The following is a 19098-nucleotide window of genomic DNA, read 5'->3' as shown; positions in this document are numbered from 1 at the left end:
TAGAAAAATTCTGTTCCTATACTGTACGTTCAACACGCTACATAACTGTGTGCATTAACTAATAAGAGAGAACTTATATGCATATTTATAATACATATATATTTTATAGATTAGCGCATGTGTGCGTGCGTGTGTGTGGGTACATACCTACATAATACACTTTTTGGTTAAATAGGATGGGCAGTATGTGATGGATTGTGGTATTTCCCACTTCAAAGCAGTTATTTCTTTCCAGCAAACTACACCGCCGCGTGCTTGAGTAACAGCCAGATTCTGAGCTGGTGACTGAATAACTTTCAACAGGTACAGGAGTCTCTGCAAGTTGTATGCTTTAAAGAGCTTATATAGGTCAGGTTTTTTAGCCAGTTAAAAAATGATCCAGCTATCCACTGAGAACAAGTGGGTTTTCTCATAACTCTGACACCAGGAAGGAAAATGGCATGCTTTTGGGGAAAGAAAACAAGAAAGTAGACCAATGTTTTCATTTTCTTGTCCAGTCTGTTAAGTAATAAATGTTAGTGACCTCTCAGCAGAAGAGCTGAATGGACAGATGAAAGAAAAGCAGCAGACTTCATGCCAATATTAATAGCCCACCACATGAGAAGGAACTCTGCTGGTTGGTCCCAGAAGCTGTCTGAGATGCTTCAAAACATACCTACTATATTCACACCTAGGTTAAAGTCCATGAAAAACCAAAACTAAAGATGTTCATAAAGTAAAATGTAAAACTGTTCCTGAAATATTTGCAAATGTTAAATGTGTCATCTAACATTTGCCTGAGAGAAAGGATTGCTGCATTTAGCTTCTTTTCTTGACTGCTTCTTATTTTATAAGGGCTGAATGGCTCTCTGAACATTTTCTGCTTTCAGGAACAAAAGACACAGTAACAACTCACTACTCAGATTTACAGCAAATTAACATCAACAGCCATTTCTCAATCAGTTTAATTTGGTTTAAGTCCAGGTACGTGCCGCTTCTGTGGATGTAATTCACAAGTGTACCTGCTTACTCCACTGTAACATTATTAGCTGAACATTCAAGCTTTAAGGAAAACTATAGGTCTGTTCTTATAGCGCTAACTGGTACAAACCCTAGATGTCCTACTGACTTCCATGGAAGGAGAGATTGCTCATTTTTCTTTTTTTCACTTTCCTTTCATTGCTCGTGAGACTTTGAGCATGAGGGTGAAGGAATAAACTGAGGGAAAGGTGAGACAGACCACAGCTAGCAAACAGAGGGGAGGGCCATGCGCGTTTAGAAAGGCCATTTCTGAAGCAGCCATAAAAACAGAAAAGCAAGTGAGGAAGCGCAGACCAGGGCTCACTTACTGTGGTTTGATCACCCTTGCAGAGCAGTGAAGGGAGGTAATTAATTAAATGATCAATAGGGAAGTCATGCCAGGCCTCCCGAGGCATCATGAAGCAGATGACTACTCCTGTCTTCACATCACTGCTTCAGCAGTTTGCTGAGGGGAAAATATCCGTGACTGAGGCAAAAACTATACACATATAGAAATACCACTTAAGGCTCTCTTAATCTCCCTGCAAGGTAGCACAGGGCTCTCCAAAGACTGCAACCACAGGTCTCATTCTGTCTATGCTGCCATAGCAATGACCGTGCCACATCCAGTGAGACCAAGACCCAGACTGCAGGGCTGTCTTCCCTTCTGCTAAAAACACAGTGCTCTGACTCACGCACATGCTCTTGTGGATGTGGACCATCCTTTCTCATGTACATATGTTGGGAGGAAAGGTGAGGGGAGAGGAGAAACTGAAGGTGCTCAGTGAATGCTTCCTATGTACCTAGATGAAAACTTACAATGTACTTTTCTACACAGAATTATATTCTGTATTTCATGGTACAGTTGAATCTAAAACAACTCTTTTTCACTAAACTAATAAACTCTTCTACAATCTGTACAATATGATGTCAGGACAAACGTGCTCTGTCACAAAAGTTAAATGTCTTTGGTTTAATAATCCCACTGCTCTAACCAGCATTATTACAAGACAAGCTGAAAGGGCAGAGTTGGTAAAGTCACAGCTAGAGTTTTCTGTCACTGCTGAATGCCAAGGAATTTCCTTCCCCTTCCCTGTTTAGAGGGAGCAAGGAAAATAACAAGTAAGATGCACAAAGCCTCTGCTATAATTAAACACTTCTCCTAGCAAACCACAATGAGAAATTTCAGCTAATGTTTGGAGTGCTGACAATACACTGTTTTTCGGACAGCGCATAACCCATCAGAGATCACGATAGACCTCATTACATAACTAGGACTGCACACCAAATAAGAAATTAATTAACTGAGGAAGAGATCAGCAGAGAACCAGGACTATCTCAGCCTTAAAGCTTCTTGTCTTCTCACTCCTTTCCCAGTGCTGCATTCCTGAACAGCTGATTAGTCCTCTCGTGTCTCACAGTACAAGCCAGGTTAGTGATAGCCACAGGGATAATAGGTTTTGCTAACAGTGTGTTAATACTGTTTCCTTCTCTGTGTGCAACACAGCTACAACTCTGCTGGCCAGGAGAACTTCCCTACTGTACTATCAGCCTTATGGGTAGTGAAGGGCGAGTTTTGGATCTTAAAATAGCAGCTCCTCTAGAGTAAGCCAATGAAAATCAGCAACTTGATATATCAGCCTTTTTTCTTCTTTTACTTTTCTTCTTTTTTTCATATTGCTGCAAGAAACTACCATAGCAAATATTACGATAGAATGCAGAATTTCTTTAACACAACATCCTGCAAGGAAACATCCTATTCCATCCTTTCATTTTCCTTGAGGTTAGGTCTAAAATAGATTTACAAAAGCAAAACCACTCAGATCATATCCACTGCTTGGTAAAGAAACTCCATCACAGCAAAGCAATTGCATGCTGACTCCACGAGACCTAGGTCCCCTGAGGCATCTTTCCAGACATGAAGAGTCAAAGCCAGGTCAGAAAAATTGTCAAAAAAATCAGGCGCTGGAGAATTACAATGTTGGCACTAAGAGCTATTCTAAAGATGGAAAATAATGGCACACCGAAGTCAAGGCCAAGGTACCAGCATTGGCAGGCATCGCATTTTACCACCTGACAATTTCCTCTCCTTCCAGTATATCATCAAGTACAGGGTTACTGAAGGGGAAAGATAGATGGTTGACTAGAGCTGCTCAGGAAGATCAAGTTTTTCAGACACTGCAGATAGACTGCTCATTAGTACAGGAGGCAAATCTTTGCTACCAAACACAGCATGTTGCATTCATATGCTTTGTCTACCTCAAGGAAAAGAGATACCTGAGACATGGGTGAATGAGTAACTCCTGTTGATACAACTTCTGGCTTGAAAGGGTCGAAGTCCAAATCTAGCAAAGATTCCTCTTTCTTAGCTTCAGGAACTTCGTTCTGTTAGAAGAGAAACATAACTCTTGAGATACTCATCTTTCAAAAGCTGCCCTGGGCAGCAAAATATTAAGAGGCCCAAGAAAAAAATTGTATCGCAGACTTTCTAGCTGTGGTGCAAGCCAGGATGGAAGGAAGCTCTGAAGACTTTCCTGAGCTTTAGTGTAACTTTTAATTTTATTTTTATGAGCTTCGCTCTTATGACACCTTTGTTTTCTCTGTAGTGCAGCTTTGCCTTTTCAGGCTAAACAAATCGCAGCCCTTTTGGAAAGTGCTGACTGTTCACTGTTTGACTGTGAAGGCCCTTTTAAAGTGCTTTGAGACAGACACCAAAATTAAAAACTACATAAATGACACTCAATGTCCATACATTCTAATAAGTGAATCTCTCCCCAAACACAAACATTAGTAAAAAGCCAATATAGAAGGACATAAATGCATTTGAACTAAATTTCAGTTCTGAACATGAATACCAATTTACATTTAATGCTGCCCTTAGCTCTAAACTTTAGGAAACATCTTACATAACACTAACTAAATCTTGCTACACTGATCTGCTCTTACAAAACTGGATTACATGGTAGACCCTTTTTTTGTTTGCAATTAATGAATTAGCCAAGTCCTCTGAAGTCACTACAAATATATACATTGGTTCAATGGGCTACAGGTCTTTCCCGCTGTAAAGTAACACGAACAAATAATTAGTGTGCTTCAACATAAAATTTTAATTAGCATGAAACTGTAGCTGAGATTTAATTATCACTAATGATAAATATTCTAGGCAAGCATCTTGGTTTTGGTAACAAGGCTAGTACTGCCTACTGCTATTTGTTCAGCGTTAAATACTGAGAGAAGCTTCTCTTTTGATGTACAGAATATGTAGATAGTAAAGTATTCATTAGAATGCTATTTTGAAAAGAGTTCAGATTGGAAATGATACCATGGGAAATTATTTGTACACATACATTCACATATAATCTTATGTAAGAATGGTAACACAGGGTCAGACAGCATAGTCCAATGTCCTGTTCCTGACTGTGACCAAAGTGCACAGCAGGGGCAGTCTACAACCACAGGGCAGTTGTAAGAACAGCAAAACTAGGAGATGATAATAATGATGATGATGATGATAATAATAGTAAAATAAGCAATCTTTTATTAAAACATTTATGAGTGTCAACTTTCCAAATTAGTGTTACTATTGGTAAACAGATATTCAAACGTAGGTAATTAATGGCTTCCATATGCCACAAGACATCTGAGCTCTCTGTATCATCTGAAAACATGGTCAAAATAACTCCTCAGCTCCCATGCTAGGAATGACTGAATGACCTGGAACTCTTCAGTCTGGAAGAGGAGTGCTAGGGGTGATGCAAGTGGGGTCTGCACCAGCATGAGAGGCATTGGGGTTTGGCTGCTCCATGACTCCTCCAAAGCAGGAAGGCAGGTGGCAGCGAAGTTGATGGAGGCAGATGCAGAATAAAGAAAAGGTGGTGGTGCTCCATGTGGCACAGAGTTCAGCTGGGGACCTCCTTGCCATCATGTAGTATGAATGTGAAAAATTTACATGTGCTGAAAGACTGAACAAATTTGTGGCCAGGTAGTCTGTTGAGGATTACTAAATAGGTAGAAATCATGTTGAGGAAGCCCCTGAGCTGCAAATGGCTGGAGGCTGGGAGACTATAGGAGAAGGGGGTGTAAGGAGTACTAACGTTGCTTGCCTTGTTTTATATTCTTCCCTTGGCCTCTGCTGTTGGCCACTGGTGATGATGGATAACTGGTCTGATGCACTGAAGCCAGTGTTAATGGTCTCACACTTTAAAAAGTCAAAACCAAAACAGCCCTTCCCACCAGTAACCAGCATTACATTCATTCTGTCATGCCTTTCATCCGACGTATTTAGATTCCTTCACATATGCCCTTGAGGCACTAGTACTCATATGGTCATACAGCTTGATGAAACAACACAGCATTAACTAGCATATAATCAGAAATGGATGGAGATGGAAAAGTTAATTATCTTTCAGTGAGGTTCGAGAATGAAGTTGTTATTTATGAGGACTGAATCAAATGAATAGGAGTCTCGCTTAGGCCATGCGTGATGACAGCTAAGGTATCTGTAGTGACAGGGTACTGATCACTGACTGCAAAAATTACCATTACTCATTACTCTCAGACCAAAATGAAGAGAACACTTGTAACTAGGAACAAAGGCCCAAATAAACATATAGCATAACTGAGATATCACATTAGATGGAGATTTAGGAGAAACAGGAACCTCAGGAAATCCCTTGATAAGGGACAAAGCTGTGACATGAAAGCCTGCCAATCATCCTGTGTTAATTCCACCATAGCATGACAAAGCATGAATAAATGCCACATTTGAAAGACGTGGCTGTGGCAGAAGCAAGGCTGTACCTCTTAGAGGACATGTATGCACAAGGGATGGAGAAGGCACAAGAAACCCGCAAGGACCACCAGAACTGCCACTCCCTCTCTGCACACAGTCTGTACAAGCCTTAAAATAGCCCTAGTAGATATGGGTTGTTCACTTCAGAGCTGCCAGACACACTCAGACACATTAAGTACCTGGAGGGGGCATATTAAAGGCCTACAATGTCCGAGCTAGTAACTGGACACTAGGGAGCAATGTGATGTGAAGAAAACAAGAAATAAAGCAAGGACCACTCATTTCTAAATGATCCTTTCATCTGGTCACCCAGATATCACATCTTCTCACCTCTTTTTTTTACTTAGCTGTAATTAAATCCATTGTTGACAAGGAATAAAATAGAAGTGTGAGCTGCTTTGTTGAATCAGGTCCAAAATATTCAACAGCATCAAGCAGAACTGTCTTTCAGCATCTTGCACAACATCAAACACATTAGCCCTCCTTGGTAAAGAAAGATGAACAACAACAATTACAGGCTACTTGTGTTCCAGAGGAGAAAAGTGTTTGGCCTGTTCGTAATCCTCTCTGAAATATGGGATTAAAGCAGCAAAGGTCTATTCATCAGACTGTTGGTTTTGTTCCTCTGCATGAGCACAGTGACAGGGACACCAGTGGTGGTCCTTTGGGAAGTCCTGAACCATTAGAGGGCTCTGCAGGCTCGATAGCTTCCTCCACACTGCCCAACAAGGGCTCTGGGAGTACAGGAGATGCCTTAAGCACCAAGAGCAATAAGTCCACGTTTCCTGTGGATTTCATGCAATGTATTTTCAATAACTGGTTCTCTTACAGAAGGATATAAAACCTACACATCACACTATTTGGGTATGCCTGTACATACTCAGAGATCTCAGATACAGTAAGGATGCTTTAAGTGATGGGCGTGGGTTTTGTGGAGGGAGAAGTGCAGATGATTCACGAGAAGGTGGCCAGGGAATAGCTTAGGTCATTCCCAGGTCATTGACTGTGGAGGAGGGAGGAACATAAATCACTCACTGAAGGGAGATCCATTTTTCCTTGAGGCACAAGGGAAAGATTTCAGTTCTCAGAAGCACGCCCCACCTTTATTATGCCATTCCATTTTTATACCAATCTCTCGTGGAAAAGATGTAAAGATTCTGGAAATGTGACTTACACTCATTTAAAGCCCCATTCCAGTGTCAGCTCTTAATAGAAAAGCAAACTGGTTCCATTTCTGCTTCCCTGGCTGGCCTGACAGGTGAAGGTTAGGTGGATACAGCATTTAATGCAGGGGGCCACATCTAGCAGAGGTTACACCAACTCTTACCACCGGTGTCAAGGCTCGCGCTGTCAGAGTGATAACTCCCATGAAGTCAGGATACAATGATGCAACAGACCTGCAATCTCCCTTCAGCAGGAGGGCCCAATGGTGGCTGCACACTGGAAGCTGCTATTAATTCTTTAATTGCGTGGGGACTTAACTATAAATAACTCTTTTCTCTTCCAAATAGATCCCTATGGATGGCAATGCCTTTTTCTCTCCTCCACAAGAAAACAAAACATCACATGTTCAAATTCTCTAAAATAATTTTGTTTTTCATTGCTGTGCCTACATCATCCTGTGTTGTCAAATGAATTGGTACAAAAACAATAATTCACATGAAAACAAAAATTCATAAACATTCTGCATAAGCTTCAGATCTGCATATTTCTTCCCAGCCTATCAGACACAGGGTCACGTTTTAGAGTTGTAATTACCATAATACACAGGGTCTATTATTGAACAACCAGCAGTTACCATAACTGCATAAAAGTTGACTAACTGAATACAAATTATACAGACTTATTTTACACAAGTCTGGCTTTTCTGTTTGTTATATGCAATTTTAAAAAATTTCATAATTTCATAATAATGAGATAAAAGTAATTTTGATAACTTCTCTGCTGTGTAAGTAGTGTTTCTATGAGTCAAAACCAAGTGAATGAATAATCTAGCTGGAACAGCCTTTTATACCTGCAAAAAGTTGATTGAAACAGCCAAGTTCCATTTTTTTTAAATCACTCAAAAGAAAAAAGGAATACTTTTTGTGATTTTGATGGAAGAAACAGAAATAATGAAGGATCACTGTAAAGTGCCACTTGAGATGCTTAGGATTAGAAAAAAAGCATCTTAGATGACCTCTCAGCTTGTAATGCAACCTGGATGCAGTTAAATCTCAAACATGGCTGCTTTGCAGAATTTTTAGTCAGGCCTCTCAGGAAATCTCTCATTTTTTTCAATATGTTAGCAATGTTAGCCTTTTTGCGTGATTATGTGTGGCCTATTCAAAGATAAAACACCGTATGTGTGACCCTTTCAAGATAACATAAAATGGTAATTGTGCCTCTGCCTTCTACCTGCACCCTCTTCCTCCCTCCCCACGGAGATCAGCCCCAAGGCCACGATCTTGGAGAACTTAGGGTGATTACAAGGTTGTACCCATACACCATCCCCTGAAGCTTACCTGTGATGGGGTCGTCACATTGATTTCTGGGACAAAGTTGTCGTCAAAGAAGTTAATGATGTTCTCCTGTTGCAACTCCTTCGTGGGTGTGAGCTTAGGCAGTGGTGGGACTGGCGGACCTTTCCTCAGCTAGGCAGACAGCAAAAATGTCACAGACTAGTTCAGGGATAAAAGAAAGAGCTTTAAGCTAGGTCTAAACAATTTGTGTTAGGTTTTTACCTCTGCTGCTTCACCTCAAATGTGGGAATAAACCATGGGTTGAAAGGAACTGTTTGGTTGTTCAGCACCAAATGCCTTGAAATAAACATTGCGGGAAAAGCAAAACAACTCTATGTTTCAAACTCATTCCAACTCAAGGTTTAAGATTTCATACAAAAGCATTTCTTGGCTGATTTTTTTCTGCTGTGACGGGCACACAGTGCAAGACACTTCCTCTCCTACGCAGCCCGTAGTTGGAAGGGCAATACTGCACAGAGCCAGGCCTCTGCAGCTTTTTGGCTGCTTAAGTTCATTCCTGTTTAGCTTTGGGATTTTGTCCCTGCTCACCTGTCGCTACCTTTAAAGCCTACTTAATGCTAAGCTCATATCATCTCTGGGAACCACAGCACTTCAAAGGTGCTTAGGTTACTTATTCCCCCTGCTCTCCAGAGATTCACATAACTATGACAAAATAATTGCTTGGAATAATACCAAATACTATTGGATAATTTTAAAATCTGTCAAAATACCAAGAAAAAAAATCCACAGCCTCAGGTGGTATAGTGACATAACACCATTGGTACCAGTAAGACTAATCTGAGTCCTACCAGATGAATATTCAGGCAGTGAGGTGTCACATTTTGGGGGACCAGAGAAAACAAATATGCTCACATGTAACTAAATGCAAAACTAAATTTCTTCTGATGTGCTCCCACCATAGAAATAGCAATCAGCACAGAAACTATCCCAATTCTGAAAACATCAGTAACATCAACACAAGTCTTTGCTATGTTCATGAAGTATCACATACAACTCTTATGCTACAGATGAAACTGATGCATGATACTGATTCTTATTTCACCAATACTGGTGAGAACAGAAATGACTCCAGTGACTCCAACCGTGTCAAACTTCTCAATCCAGTGTTAATTACAACCAATAAGCCTTTAATTATCAGTAATTATCACAGCTGTATTTAAGCTAGCTCTATTATTCACTGTTTTAGAGGTTGGCCAGACCAGTACATACTCACTAGCTAATTTTTTTCCAGGGTAAGCATAAATTTGAGGATGAATGAATAGCAGAAATATATAATGTACTGAAATTCACGAGGAGGTTTTAGAAATAGGTTTTTCAAACTATCACTGCTGGGATACGGGTCCTTAGAGACTATGCAACTTTTTAAGAAGTGTTTTGCTTTGTCACCACAAGTCCCCCCAGTTCACTGGGCATCTTAAATTTTCTTCATTCCCCCTTACGTAAAAACCACTTTCCACCCATGCTTGTGACACAGGGATGAACAACCAATGAACAGAACAGAGTGCAACAGAGCCAGTGGCCTCTCTGTCATTTCTCAGTCACAGCCTAGATGAAAAATCCATCGTCTCAGCTGTCTTTTACTGCACAACAGCCCAGTTTCTCCTGCTAGGTTTCTGCTTACCTGTGTGGGTGACTTAGGTCGGGCTGGTGCCGGAGATGCTGGTGCCAGCATATGATTGGGACTAGCAGTAGGGCTAGGCAGGGGAGAGACCTCCTCTGGTGGTGACGGTGTTTTTGCAATGCGGAGTGGACCTGAATCACTAGACAAAAGCAAAGCAATGATGAGGACATACATATCATGCTGACTTATTACCTTGACAATTTGATGCAATAGTTGAACTGCATCCCTGCTGTAATGCCAGTGACCACAAAAGGCAGTACACACTGGAGACAAACTGAGCCATTATATAATGACTAAAACTAAACCTGCAATTAAATTCAAGTAAAATTCAGTGATCTACAGCGTCAAAGGAAGTTTTAATTTTGAGTGATCTTGATTTTTGGAACATCTGTTTACCTGATCATTATAACTTGAGGGAAACAGAGTACCTGCATTTTTTCAGATTCTGTATTTGAAATAATGTTTCACGTGTAAGTTTGTAACTATCATAAAATGTGAGATGGCATTATTGTCTTAATTTCACACAGTTCTCAGAATAAAATGCTGTAAAGATAAAAACCCCAAAGGAAGGCATAACAATGAATAATGCAAATAATTTTAAAAGCTCAGCAACTCCAGAAAGATTTCAATAAAATGAAACATGACCAAGATTATTATGAAGATATCACTATTTAGAGGGACAACTCATCACAACTATAAACAAGCAGTAGTCAAGTGACTTCAACAGAGCTCTGCTGATACTGAGAGAAGATCTGATGAAGCCCTGAGAAAGGATCTGCACTTCCCATGAAAGGACCTGGTGCAAACACTGAGACATATTCAGCTACCTAGAAATGCTGAAAGCTTACAACTTGGGGAGGCTATGAACTACAGCGCTCAACAACCACAGTACACGGTAACAGAAGAGCAACTCCTACACATCTTCAGGGAGAACAGAAGCGCTACCTGATTGAGGAGACCACACCATAAACATGTTCCTAATGCTAACACAAGAAAAATTTGTTCTTTGGAAAGGACAGACTAGCTCACACTCACCACCTCTTTCTGTGGAAATATTAAAAAAGAAAAAATAAGCAGTTAGTAAGCAATTTCTTTCCCAGGTACAATATTTACCTTCAGGATAGAGTAGCATACAAGTTTTTAAGACATTTCTTTTTATATGGTTCTTTAAAGGAAAGATTAGATACTGTACTTGTCCATTATCTGCTTCTCATGCATCTAAAAAGGAAAGGTGTTTTATCTTACAAAGATCCACTCCTGAGTAGTTTTTTAGAGCATCATAACTAATAATGGAAGTCAAAATCTATCCAGATTTTCACACAAGGCTCTGTGAACAGTACAGCAAAAGAGAGTAACATGGTAACTAAAAAAATAATGTATTTTTAAAAAGTTTTTTTAAAATAAGTTAAGAAGATCACACCGCATTAACCTATGTCTACTCATTTGCAGCAATGATTATTATTGTTTTCTCTCATTGATGGAATGAGTAATTTAGTGGGAACGAGCATGTGCATGCCGGACATGGTCTAGGAGACACAGGTAGACAAAACACCTGTTTATTACAAAAACTGCTTGAAGTTTTCCAACACTACATTATTTTTCATCCCATACAAGTATTTTACAAATCCTTTATGGAAACATAGTCCAGCTCATGAGTCCATCCTAAAGGGGCTGGAAGTGGTGATGCATGAGCTAACAACTCCGAAGGCAGTGTGTAAGTATATATGAGCACAGATTAACACTGAACTAATCCAAAACAAAAATTTTGGACACGTTCTTAATAAAATAGTTCTGAATTTTGCATTAGGTCAGAAGGTTCAATATTTCATTCTTTGTTCTTCCAAAGTGAGATCAAAACAAACGTAGAAATATCAGCCATATGTTTGAGGCAGATGTTATGTTGTTTGGTCAGTCTTAATTGTTGCTAATCTGAGCCCAGCTTGAGGGAAAAATAACAGTAGCTATAACATTGTTCTGATTGCTTCTGATGAGCTGGGATTGGCTGGGAATTCAGGATTTATGTATTCACTCTAAATATCATTGTGTTTTGATAAATCTCACTGTTCTATAATTTCAACCTCTTCTGCCTATCACTGTTACAGTACTGAGAGATCAAATTATGGCAGAAAGGCTACATTTGTTGCAAGCAAAAGATCAGAAATACTGCACTGGCATCCACTGACCTTAAGAAAGCACCATTTTATTTTAAACTTTTTTTGCTTTTGTTTTTATTTTAAGACAAGATTTCTCTTGAAAGTCATTAAAAATATGGTATTTTGTGATATTCTTTTTACTTCAGCTTTTCAGCTTTTATGATGCACTCTCAGATCACATTTCTTGACTTTTCCCCACAAGCAGAAGAGATAAAAGCTGACTTACAAAGGTTAGGATTCTCACCTAATCTTATGCCTTTAGGAGCTAAAAACACATCTAAATATTTCAAGGCTTTAAAGAAAATTATGAGAGTTACCAACATTGCTGTAAACTAAGCATCTAAGAATAAACGAACTATATACTTAGCTGGTGCAAATTGGTGTAACAGTCTACCTTGAACTAGGCTAAATTGCAACAGCTGAGAATCTGGCCTTTATTCTTTTTTTGAAAGGAAAAATAAATGGGTGGTGAAGGAAGTTTTGCACCTTTACTCATGTTAAGAACTTCATCCAAGGTACCTTCATCTACCATCCTGAACGAACAGACCCAGTGACCGTGTTGTGCAGCAATCACTACACATAGTATAGGTGATTACTACATATGCTGAAACCCACAAAGCCTACTGCAATGCAATTCATTAAAAAAAGCAGTAAATTCACCTTGGTGCCCCTTGAATGGTGAAGGCCTTGTCTGCATGCTGATCTCCCAGCTTCGTCATCACTTCATATAGTTTGTGACATAGCTGAGAAAACAAAACACTTGCCTGAGTTTATATGAAGCACTATAGTAATTATTAAAAACACAGATGATAAATCTGGTCTGATAACTGATAACCTGGTAATATATAATCTGATAACTTTAAAATGGCATATAGATCCTTCCAAAAATACTCAGTGCCATGTAGATCAAAAGCCTAAGTGGAAACCTATCAAAATCCATAGAATCAAAGATAACAGCTGTTCTTCAAAAACATAAGCTGGTTTTCAGAGAACAAGTTTATAAGTGTGACTGCTGCCTGATCTCTGATGGAGGAGGTCACCTAAAGTTTAAAGCAACATGGGTAGCCGAGAAGATCCATGTTTTCCTCTCAAAAACCTAATCCCAATTTATGTGGGACTTCAGTCAAGCAAATTTTCCAAACAATTTTGGTTCCTATTAGTAGGTTACTATAGATAATACACTACCACTTAGCACGGTACATTCAAAAGATCCTCACTGAAACTGCTCAATTTGCCTAACAGTCACAGATATAATGTTGCATTGCTGACAATGTATATAGCAGTCTTGAACGGAATGCTTGACATGTTTTTCTTGTACTGATTAAAGCAATGAGATGCTTAGCAATCGGACACAGAAAAAATACTGAAGGTAACGGTATGCTAAAAAGAATGGAGAAGTTATCAAAATAGAAAGTGAATTTAGTGCTACAACTGATAATGCACTGTAATTCAAAATTGTATGGGCTGCCCTTTCCCTAAGGAGAGTACAAAAATGGCAAGTAGAAACAAATACAAAAGTTATACTAGAAATCTGGATCTAGGGCAAATTCTCACGTGTGCCTCTGCTAGATTTTTACTGCTGCATTACAAGGCATTTGCTTGCTGTTATGCATATCACATATCACATCATCCATTATACATTTTTACTCACTAAAGCTATTTCCTTGTGAAACTTGGCTTCGAGGCTGGATACATTTTTGAAGGTGTTCACATAGAAGCCAACTCGTCTATGGAGGATGGCACAAAGAAAGGAAAAAGAGAATAAAAGATAGGGGTGGGAGGGCCACAAAGGCAAATTAATTAATTTTTTTCCAGACTACAAGCAACATTCTTGACTATTATTCTCAGCAAAGCAAAGAATTGGATCGAATGTCAAAATTTCAGACTAGTTTGTACATGATTATTTCTGTTTGTGTTAAGAACCATCATATTTCACACTGCACAGAGTGAATGAACCAAGTTGAGACTACTCCACAGCGGGGGGGCTTCAGCTCGTTTTAGAGAAGGGGAAGATTGGAAAAGGATTGGCACGAGTGCGGCACAAGCACACAGAAGGCAAGGTGCTCTGGGCACCCCATCTCCCACCGGACAGCAGGCAACCATTGACTGAAAGGAGAGAGGTACCACTTTGGCACTGCGAGCGCCTGCGCCCTAGATGCTATCACAGCACCTATGGTGATGCAGGTGCATCTGGAGGCACCTTTAAGGTATACAGCTCAGTATGGTCTGGCAGTGGGTGTCCCATGCTCAGCCCTCCTTAAAGAAATCAGCCCTGAAATACATGCATATGTATGTAAGAGAAAATAATTTCTAATATAGACTAGACAGTTTTGCACATGCACTCAAAAATCTGCTTGCTTGGGGTGAGCGATTACATATGTCTTGTACACTTCGAAAGTAGAAGGTGTTTTCTTATGGTTTGAATTATTCTTTTTCCTATTTATAACTTTCATGTGTAATTTCTCCAAACATTTATTAACAAAAATAATCTTTGGCATAAGAATAAGCCTGCAAAATGTCAACTCAATGGATTATTTTCTTCCTGAAGAATTGTAATAACTAAAAAAAAAAAAGGACCCTGAAAGCAATTGCTTTCTAAATTATGCCTATTGCTTAAATTAAATTCTACCTTTCCCTGAGATTAGTTAGTGGGCAACACACATATTGAAATAAAAAGGCCCTTACTCTAAATCATTCATATGCAGTTTTACTTTTAGTAAGCCCATAAAATAAATATCTTGAAGTGCTAAGAAGCTTTTCAACTGAAATAGGCAGAAACACAGCTGGAAAACCCTCTATTGATCTGAAATTTAACAGGAATTAATTTAGAAGGCAGAGAAGACAGAAGATACTTCAGTGACTCACAACACATTTCCACTCCAGACTGTCATTTGTTAAAGAACATAGCACACTAATGAGATGCTTATTTTTCTCCTGCTTTTGTTCTCCCATTCATTTTGTCTGCATTTTCTGTATAAACACAATTCATGATTAAACATCTCGAATGAATGATCTATGCCATCAAATGCTTTACATCGCAGACACAGTCAGTGCAAAACTATGAAATGTGTATTCTGATGTAGTTATAATGTTGTTTTTCCCTTTTTCTACTGCTTTAGTAGTGCCTTATAGGAACCGGGAAACAATTGCCATAAAATCTTTATGCATTTGTAAGGTTCTTTGTTTTGATACCTTTTACAGAAAAATGACCTATAAGTAGACCCATTGCAAATCTAGAAAAGGATGTGGCTGCTCTGTACGGTTACTTTTGACAGTGGAAACATTTGATCCTTTTTATTAACAAGTGGCTTTTTTTTTCTTGAAAGGATCAGATATCCAGCACCAAGGTGTCTGAAAAAGGTTATGGAAGCAGTGGGTCGTAGTCACGACCTGCTGTTCTGTGCTCTGACACAGTTCTTAACCGATAAAATGGAGACCTTTTTGCACCTCAGAATGAAGATATGATAATGAATCTTAAGTGCCAAGATACACTGAAAGAAATAAGCATAAATACACTTATAGTAAGTATAATTTTGGATCATTTGCAGGCAATTTCCCCTTTATTATTTCAAAAAGATAATGGATGGGATCTTCAAGGAGCCATCAAGCCATTTTCTACCAGCTCATTAAAATCCCCTGGTTCCCTTTCCTTACTCCCCCCTTTAGGCCTTCCAGACAATATCTGCCTAGGCTTACCGTGACCACAGAGATGGCAACTCTTCTTGTAAATCAGTGTTAAACTCTTCAAATACTTTCTGTGCTTTTTGAAATTCTTCTTCTGCCTAAAACAAAATGAAAAAGGGTGACTTCTGCAATCACTACGACATGGCAAAACCTGCAAAATTGTTTTTGCGCATTTTTTTGGTGGGTCTTTTACAACTTTTATTAACAAAGGATGTGACTCAGTCTCACACCATGCAAGCCAACGCAGGCCTTGCTGTCCCTTCAGTCTCATCAAGAGAGAAAGTTAGGGCTCAAACGGGACTCATTCCTGAAAGAGGCTGAGCGTGCCCTCCACATGCACCAAAATCCTCAATACACGTTTATGCTTAAGGATATCATTATTTCAATTTCTGAAAGAGGAAAAAGAAGTGAAACTTTGTGCTCTGTCTCTGCACAGAAACAAATGCCACCTGAGCTCCCTAAATCTTCTGCCAGCGATCTTCCGATTGTGCTACCTTGGTAATTCTGCCTTCGTCTTTTCTTTTTGAGCTCTGCAGGGCTTCTAGATGATGCCTTGCACTGTCGTAGTCCACTAGCTTTCTGCTTCGTTTTGCAATGCGAGTCTGTACAGGGGTAGAAATGAAAGTCAGCACAAATAGCACTTTTTTAAAAGCTATTTTACCTATGTTGTCAGTTAAGTTTTTGACATATTTTTATTCTCCCTTATCTGCTGTTCGTATCTGAATTACTGTATCATGCAGGAACATGGACATGGTGAAAGAGACAAAATAATCATCTTATTTTAAATAAGGAATCCATTTACAGATGGTTTGGAAGGTTTTTTTGTGGGTGTAGGGCTTACAGGCCTTAGAAGTGACATATCAAGGTTATGCAAGACTTGTCTCATTCTCCAGAATAAGTGGACCTGTCAAACTCACGGTAACACCATCTTTTTCCCTTAGTGTGCAAATTGACTAGATAATTAATGTAATTTTTTTCTAGAGTTGGAAAAGTGCTTAAAATATACTTCTTACTATAGTTGCTCTGACACATAGCTAAGATAACTGGAGTTCAACATACAATAGGAATTCTAATTTACCTGCTATAGTTCTTTTAAAACGAAACAAAAGTCCTTTGATATATACTGACTTTACAAAGCTATATATTATACGTAAATTCCACATGCTGAGAGGGCATAAGTGCAGTTTGATTTACAAGCAAGTTTGAGACTGAACATCAGTAACGTTGGGATTTTTTAATTATTTTTTCTTTAGTCTCTGATGTAAATGACAAAGGGGATGACTGCATGATACCTACTCAATTATAAACCATCACAAAGAATTTCCAGCTATGTCCATACAGTCACATTCAAATATAAAAGATTCTTTATCCCCACACATTTCATTTAGCAACCATCTCCCTGGACTGTACACCAGACAGGCATCTGGGAGAGGCTAGAATCTGCATAACAGTCTCTCCTGATTATTACAAAATCTTTTTATAACTAATTAAAAGATAGGAACCATGGCTTAGTTAAAAGAAAGGTATTTAGATACCCACAGGTGCGTCTAGCCAATGACAAAAGGCCTGCTTTTCATGTTGTAATTTGTCTGGCATTTTAACAGCTGAAGAGCTTAATGTGTCCCTGTTGAAGTTGGTGAGAATTATCTCATACCAAATAAACAGGAGCAGGAAAAAACCCAAAAGTTTTATCTACAAAGGCTAATTTACTTCCAAGTACTACTGCATGAAAAATATTTTTGTTCACTTGGAAAATCAGTGCAGCTTAATGTCAGGGATTTACTTACAGAACAACACCTTTTACATTGCAGAAGAGAATGACTTCCACCTCCTCCCCTTTTTTTATTTTTCTTTGCTTGTAATCTCATTTTCTATTTATTTTATGACTCAACAGTAATTTTACAAATAGTCCTTTATAGGAAATCATTACTGTACTTTGATATCAGGAAATTGTCCTAGATATGTATCCAAGGTCAACAATGACCCATCCACCAGTTTTTGATGGAAGTCTTCCCAAAGTTCATCACATTTCTGTAAAGGTAGAAAAAAGAAAAATGCGCTTAGTAGTTTAATTCCACTCCAAACCTAGGAGAAATACAAATGTAATTGGTAAAGATTAATCTTTCTGAAGTTTTAAAATGTTCTTTATGGCAATAAATCAGAGTGCACTTATAAGGTAAATGAAAAGGAATACCTTGACATTGCAAGTTTTAATTCACAACAAAAGAAGATTTAGCTTAATAACTAGTTTGTGTTTTCATTCTTTCAAATAGTAACTGCTATGTGAAAATAAGGATATCACAGATTCAAGGTCTTCCTCAGGGTTTCAGGTCCCTGAGGGTCAACAGTGCAGAATCTGAAGCTGTCCTAGTTCTTACGCCTAAGTATGTTCACTGATGATGAACCTTCCTTACAGAGAAAAGAAGTACAACTAAAAATAGAAGAGTAAATAAAATAAAGGAGAAATTAAAGCGAGTTTCCCATCAACTACAAGGATTTGTAAGCTTAGCTTTGCTTGGTCATTTTTAAAATAAAAGCTGTGGAGACCCACCCTAAGAAAGGTCTTGCCATCCCATACTTTTTGTGCCATTAAGGTACATTTGATGAAATAGCCGATGCACAGACAAGAACTCTACCTCGCACTGCTAGAGAACTGGGATGCCAGATGTGAAACATGCCAACATCAGCAGGCAAAAGAAACAAAATCCCCCCCAGAAGCTACAGTGCTTTCCCCCAGTCCCCTTTGCAGCTCTGGGGTAGTCACCAAGAGACACCCCTTGTAGTTTTCTGGTTTTTAAGACCATGTTAATGCAGCTGATGTGACAAGGACCCCATGGGGAGCAGGGTGAGATTCCTTGCCAGAAGCAAATCCTGTTACAAAGAGACATAGTGCTCGAGGTCCCAGGTTCTCAACTGAACAAGTCATTAGCATGTGTTAAACATCCTGATCCCGCTTTTCTTTGCATGTTTCAAAAATCACTGAACTCCCTCCTTCTATGGGAGGGACACTAAAGGGGGTGAGCACTGCTCTGCAGGGCTGTTATCCTCACTGGCAAGTCCGGAAAGCTATTACCTAGTGTTTCTTTTATCATGAGCTACTATAGGGCATATTATAAATGCTGTGTGATGCCAGCATTCAGTTCATTCATTTCTTACCCTAACAGAGTCCCTAATGAATTATTACAATCTATTAATCATGCTTAAAAGAAATACCTCATTTATTAACACAATATTTAATCACAGTGGTCTACAGAGCAGCACAGCATTAGATCATAGCAAGCAACTGCCAGTCTTGTGCATTTGCCTTTGTATCTTGCTGATACATGT

General features: G+C 39.0%; 1 protein-coding gene across 2 annotated transcripts in view; it reads right to left on the bottom strand.

Annotated features, from left to right (window-relative positions):
- AMPH (amphiphysin) overlaps window positions 1-19098 on the bottom strand; it is a 122063-nt gene that overhangs the window by 26173 nt on the left and 76792 nt on the right. For both annotated transcript variants that reach the window (XM_050915809.1, XM_050915810.1), the window contains exons 5-12: window positions 17707-17802; window positions 16266-16373; window positions 15784-15869; window positions 13739-13814; window positions 12748-12830; window positions 9935-10073; window positions 8296-8424; window positions 3277-3384 (exon numbers count right to left, since the gene is read on the bottom strand). In XM_050915809.1, the coding sequence (XP_050771766.1) occupies window positions 3277-3384; window positions 8296-8424; window positions 9935-10073; window positions 12748-12830; window positions 13739-13814; window positions 15784-15869; window positions 16266-16373; window positions 17707-17802 (825 nt within the window). The remainder of the gene's footprint in view (window positions 1-3276; window positions 3385-8295; window positions 8425-9934; window positions 10074-12747; window positions 12831-13738; window positions 13815-15783; window positions 15870-16265; window positions 16374-17706; window positions 17803-19098) is intronic.

This window comes from Gymnogyps californianus, chromosome 2, assembly GCF_018139145.2.
Source record: "Gymnogyps californianus isolate 813 chromosome 2, ASM1813914v2, whole genome shotgun sequence".
NCBI lineage: Eukaryota > Metazoa > Chordata > Aves > Accipitriformes > Cathartidae > Gymnogyps > Gymnogyps californianus.
Note: the sequence above shows the minus strand (reverse complement) of the source record. Positions and strands in the feature narration are given on the sequence as shown.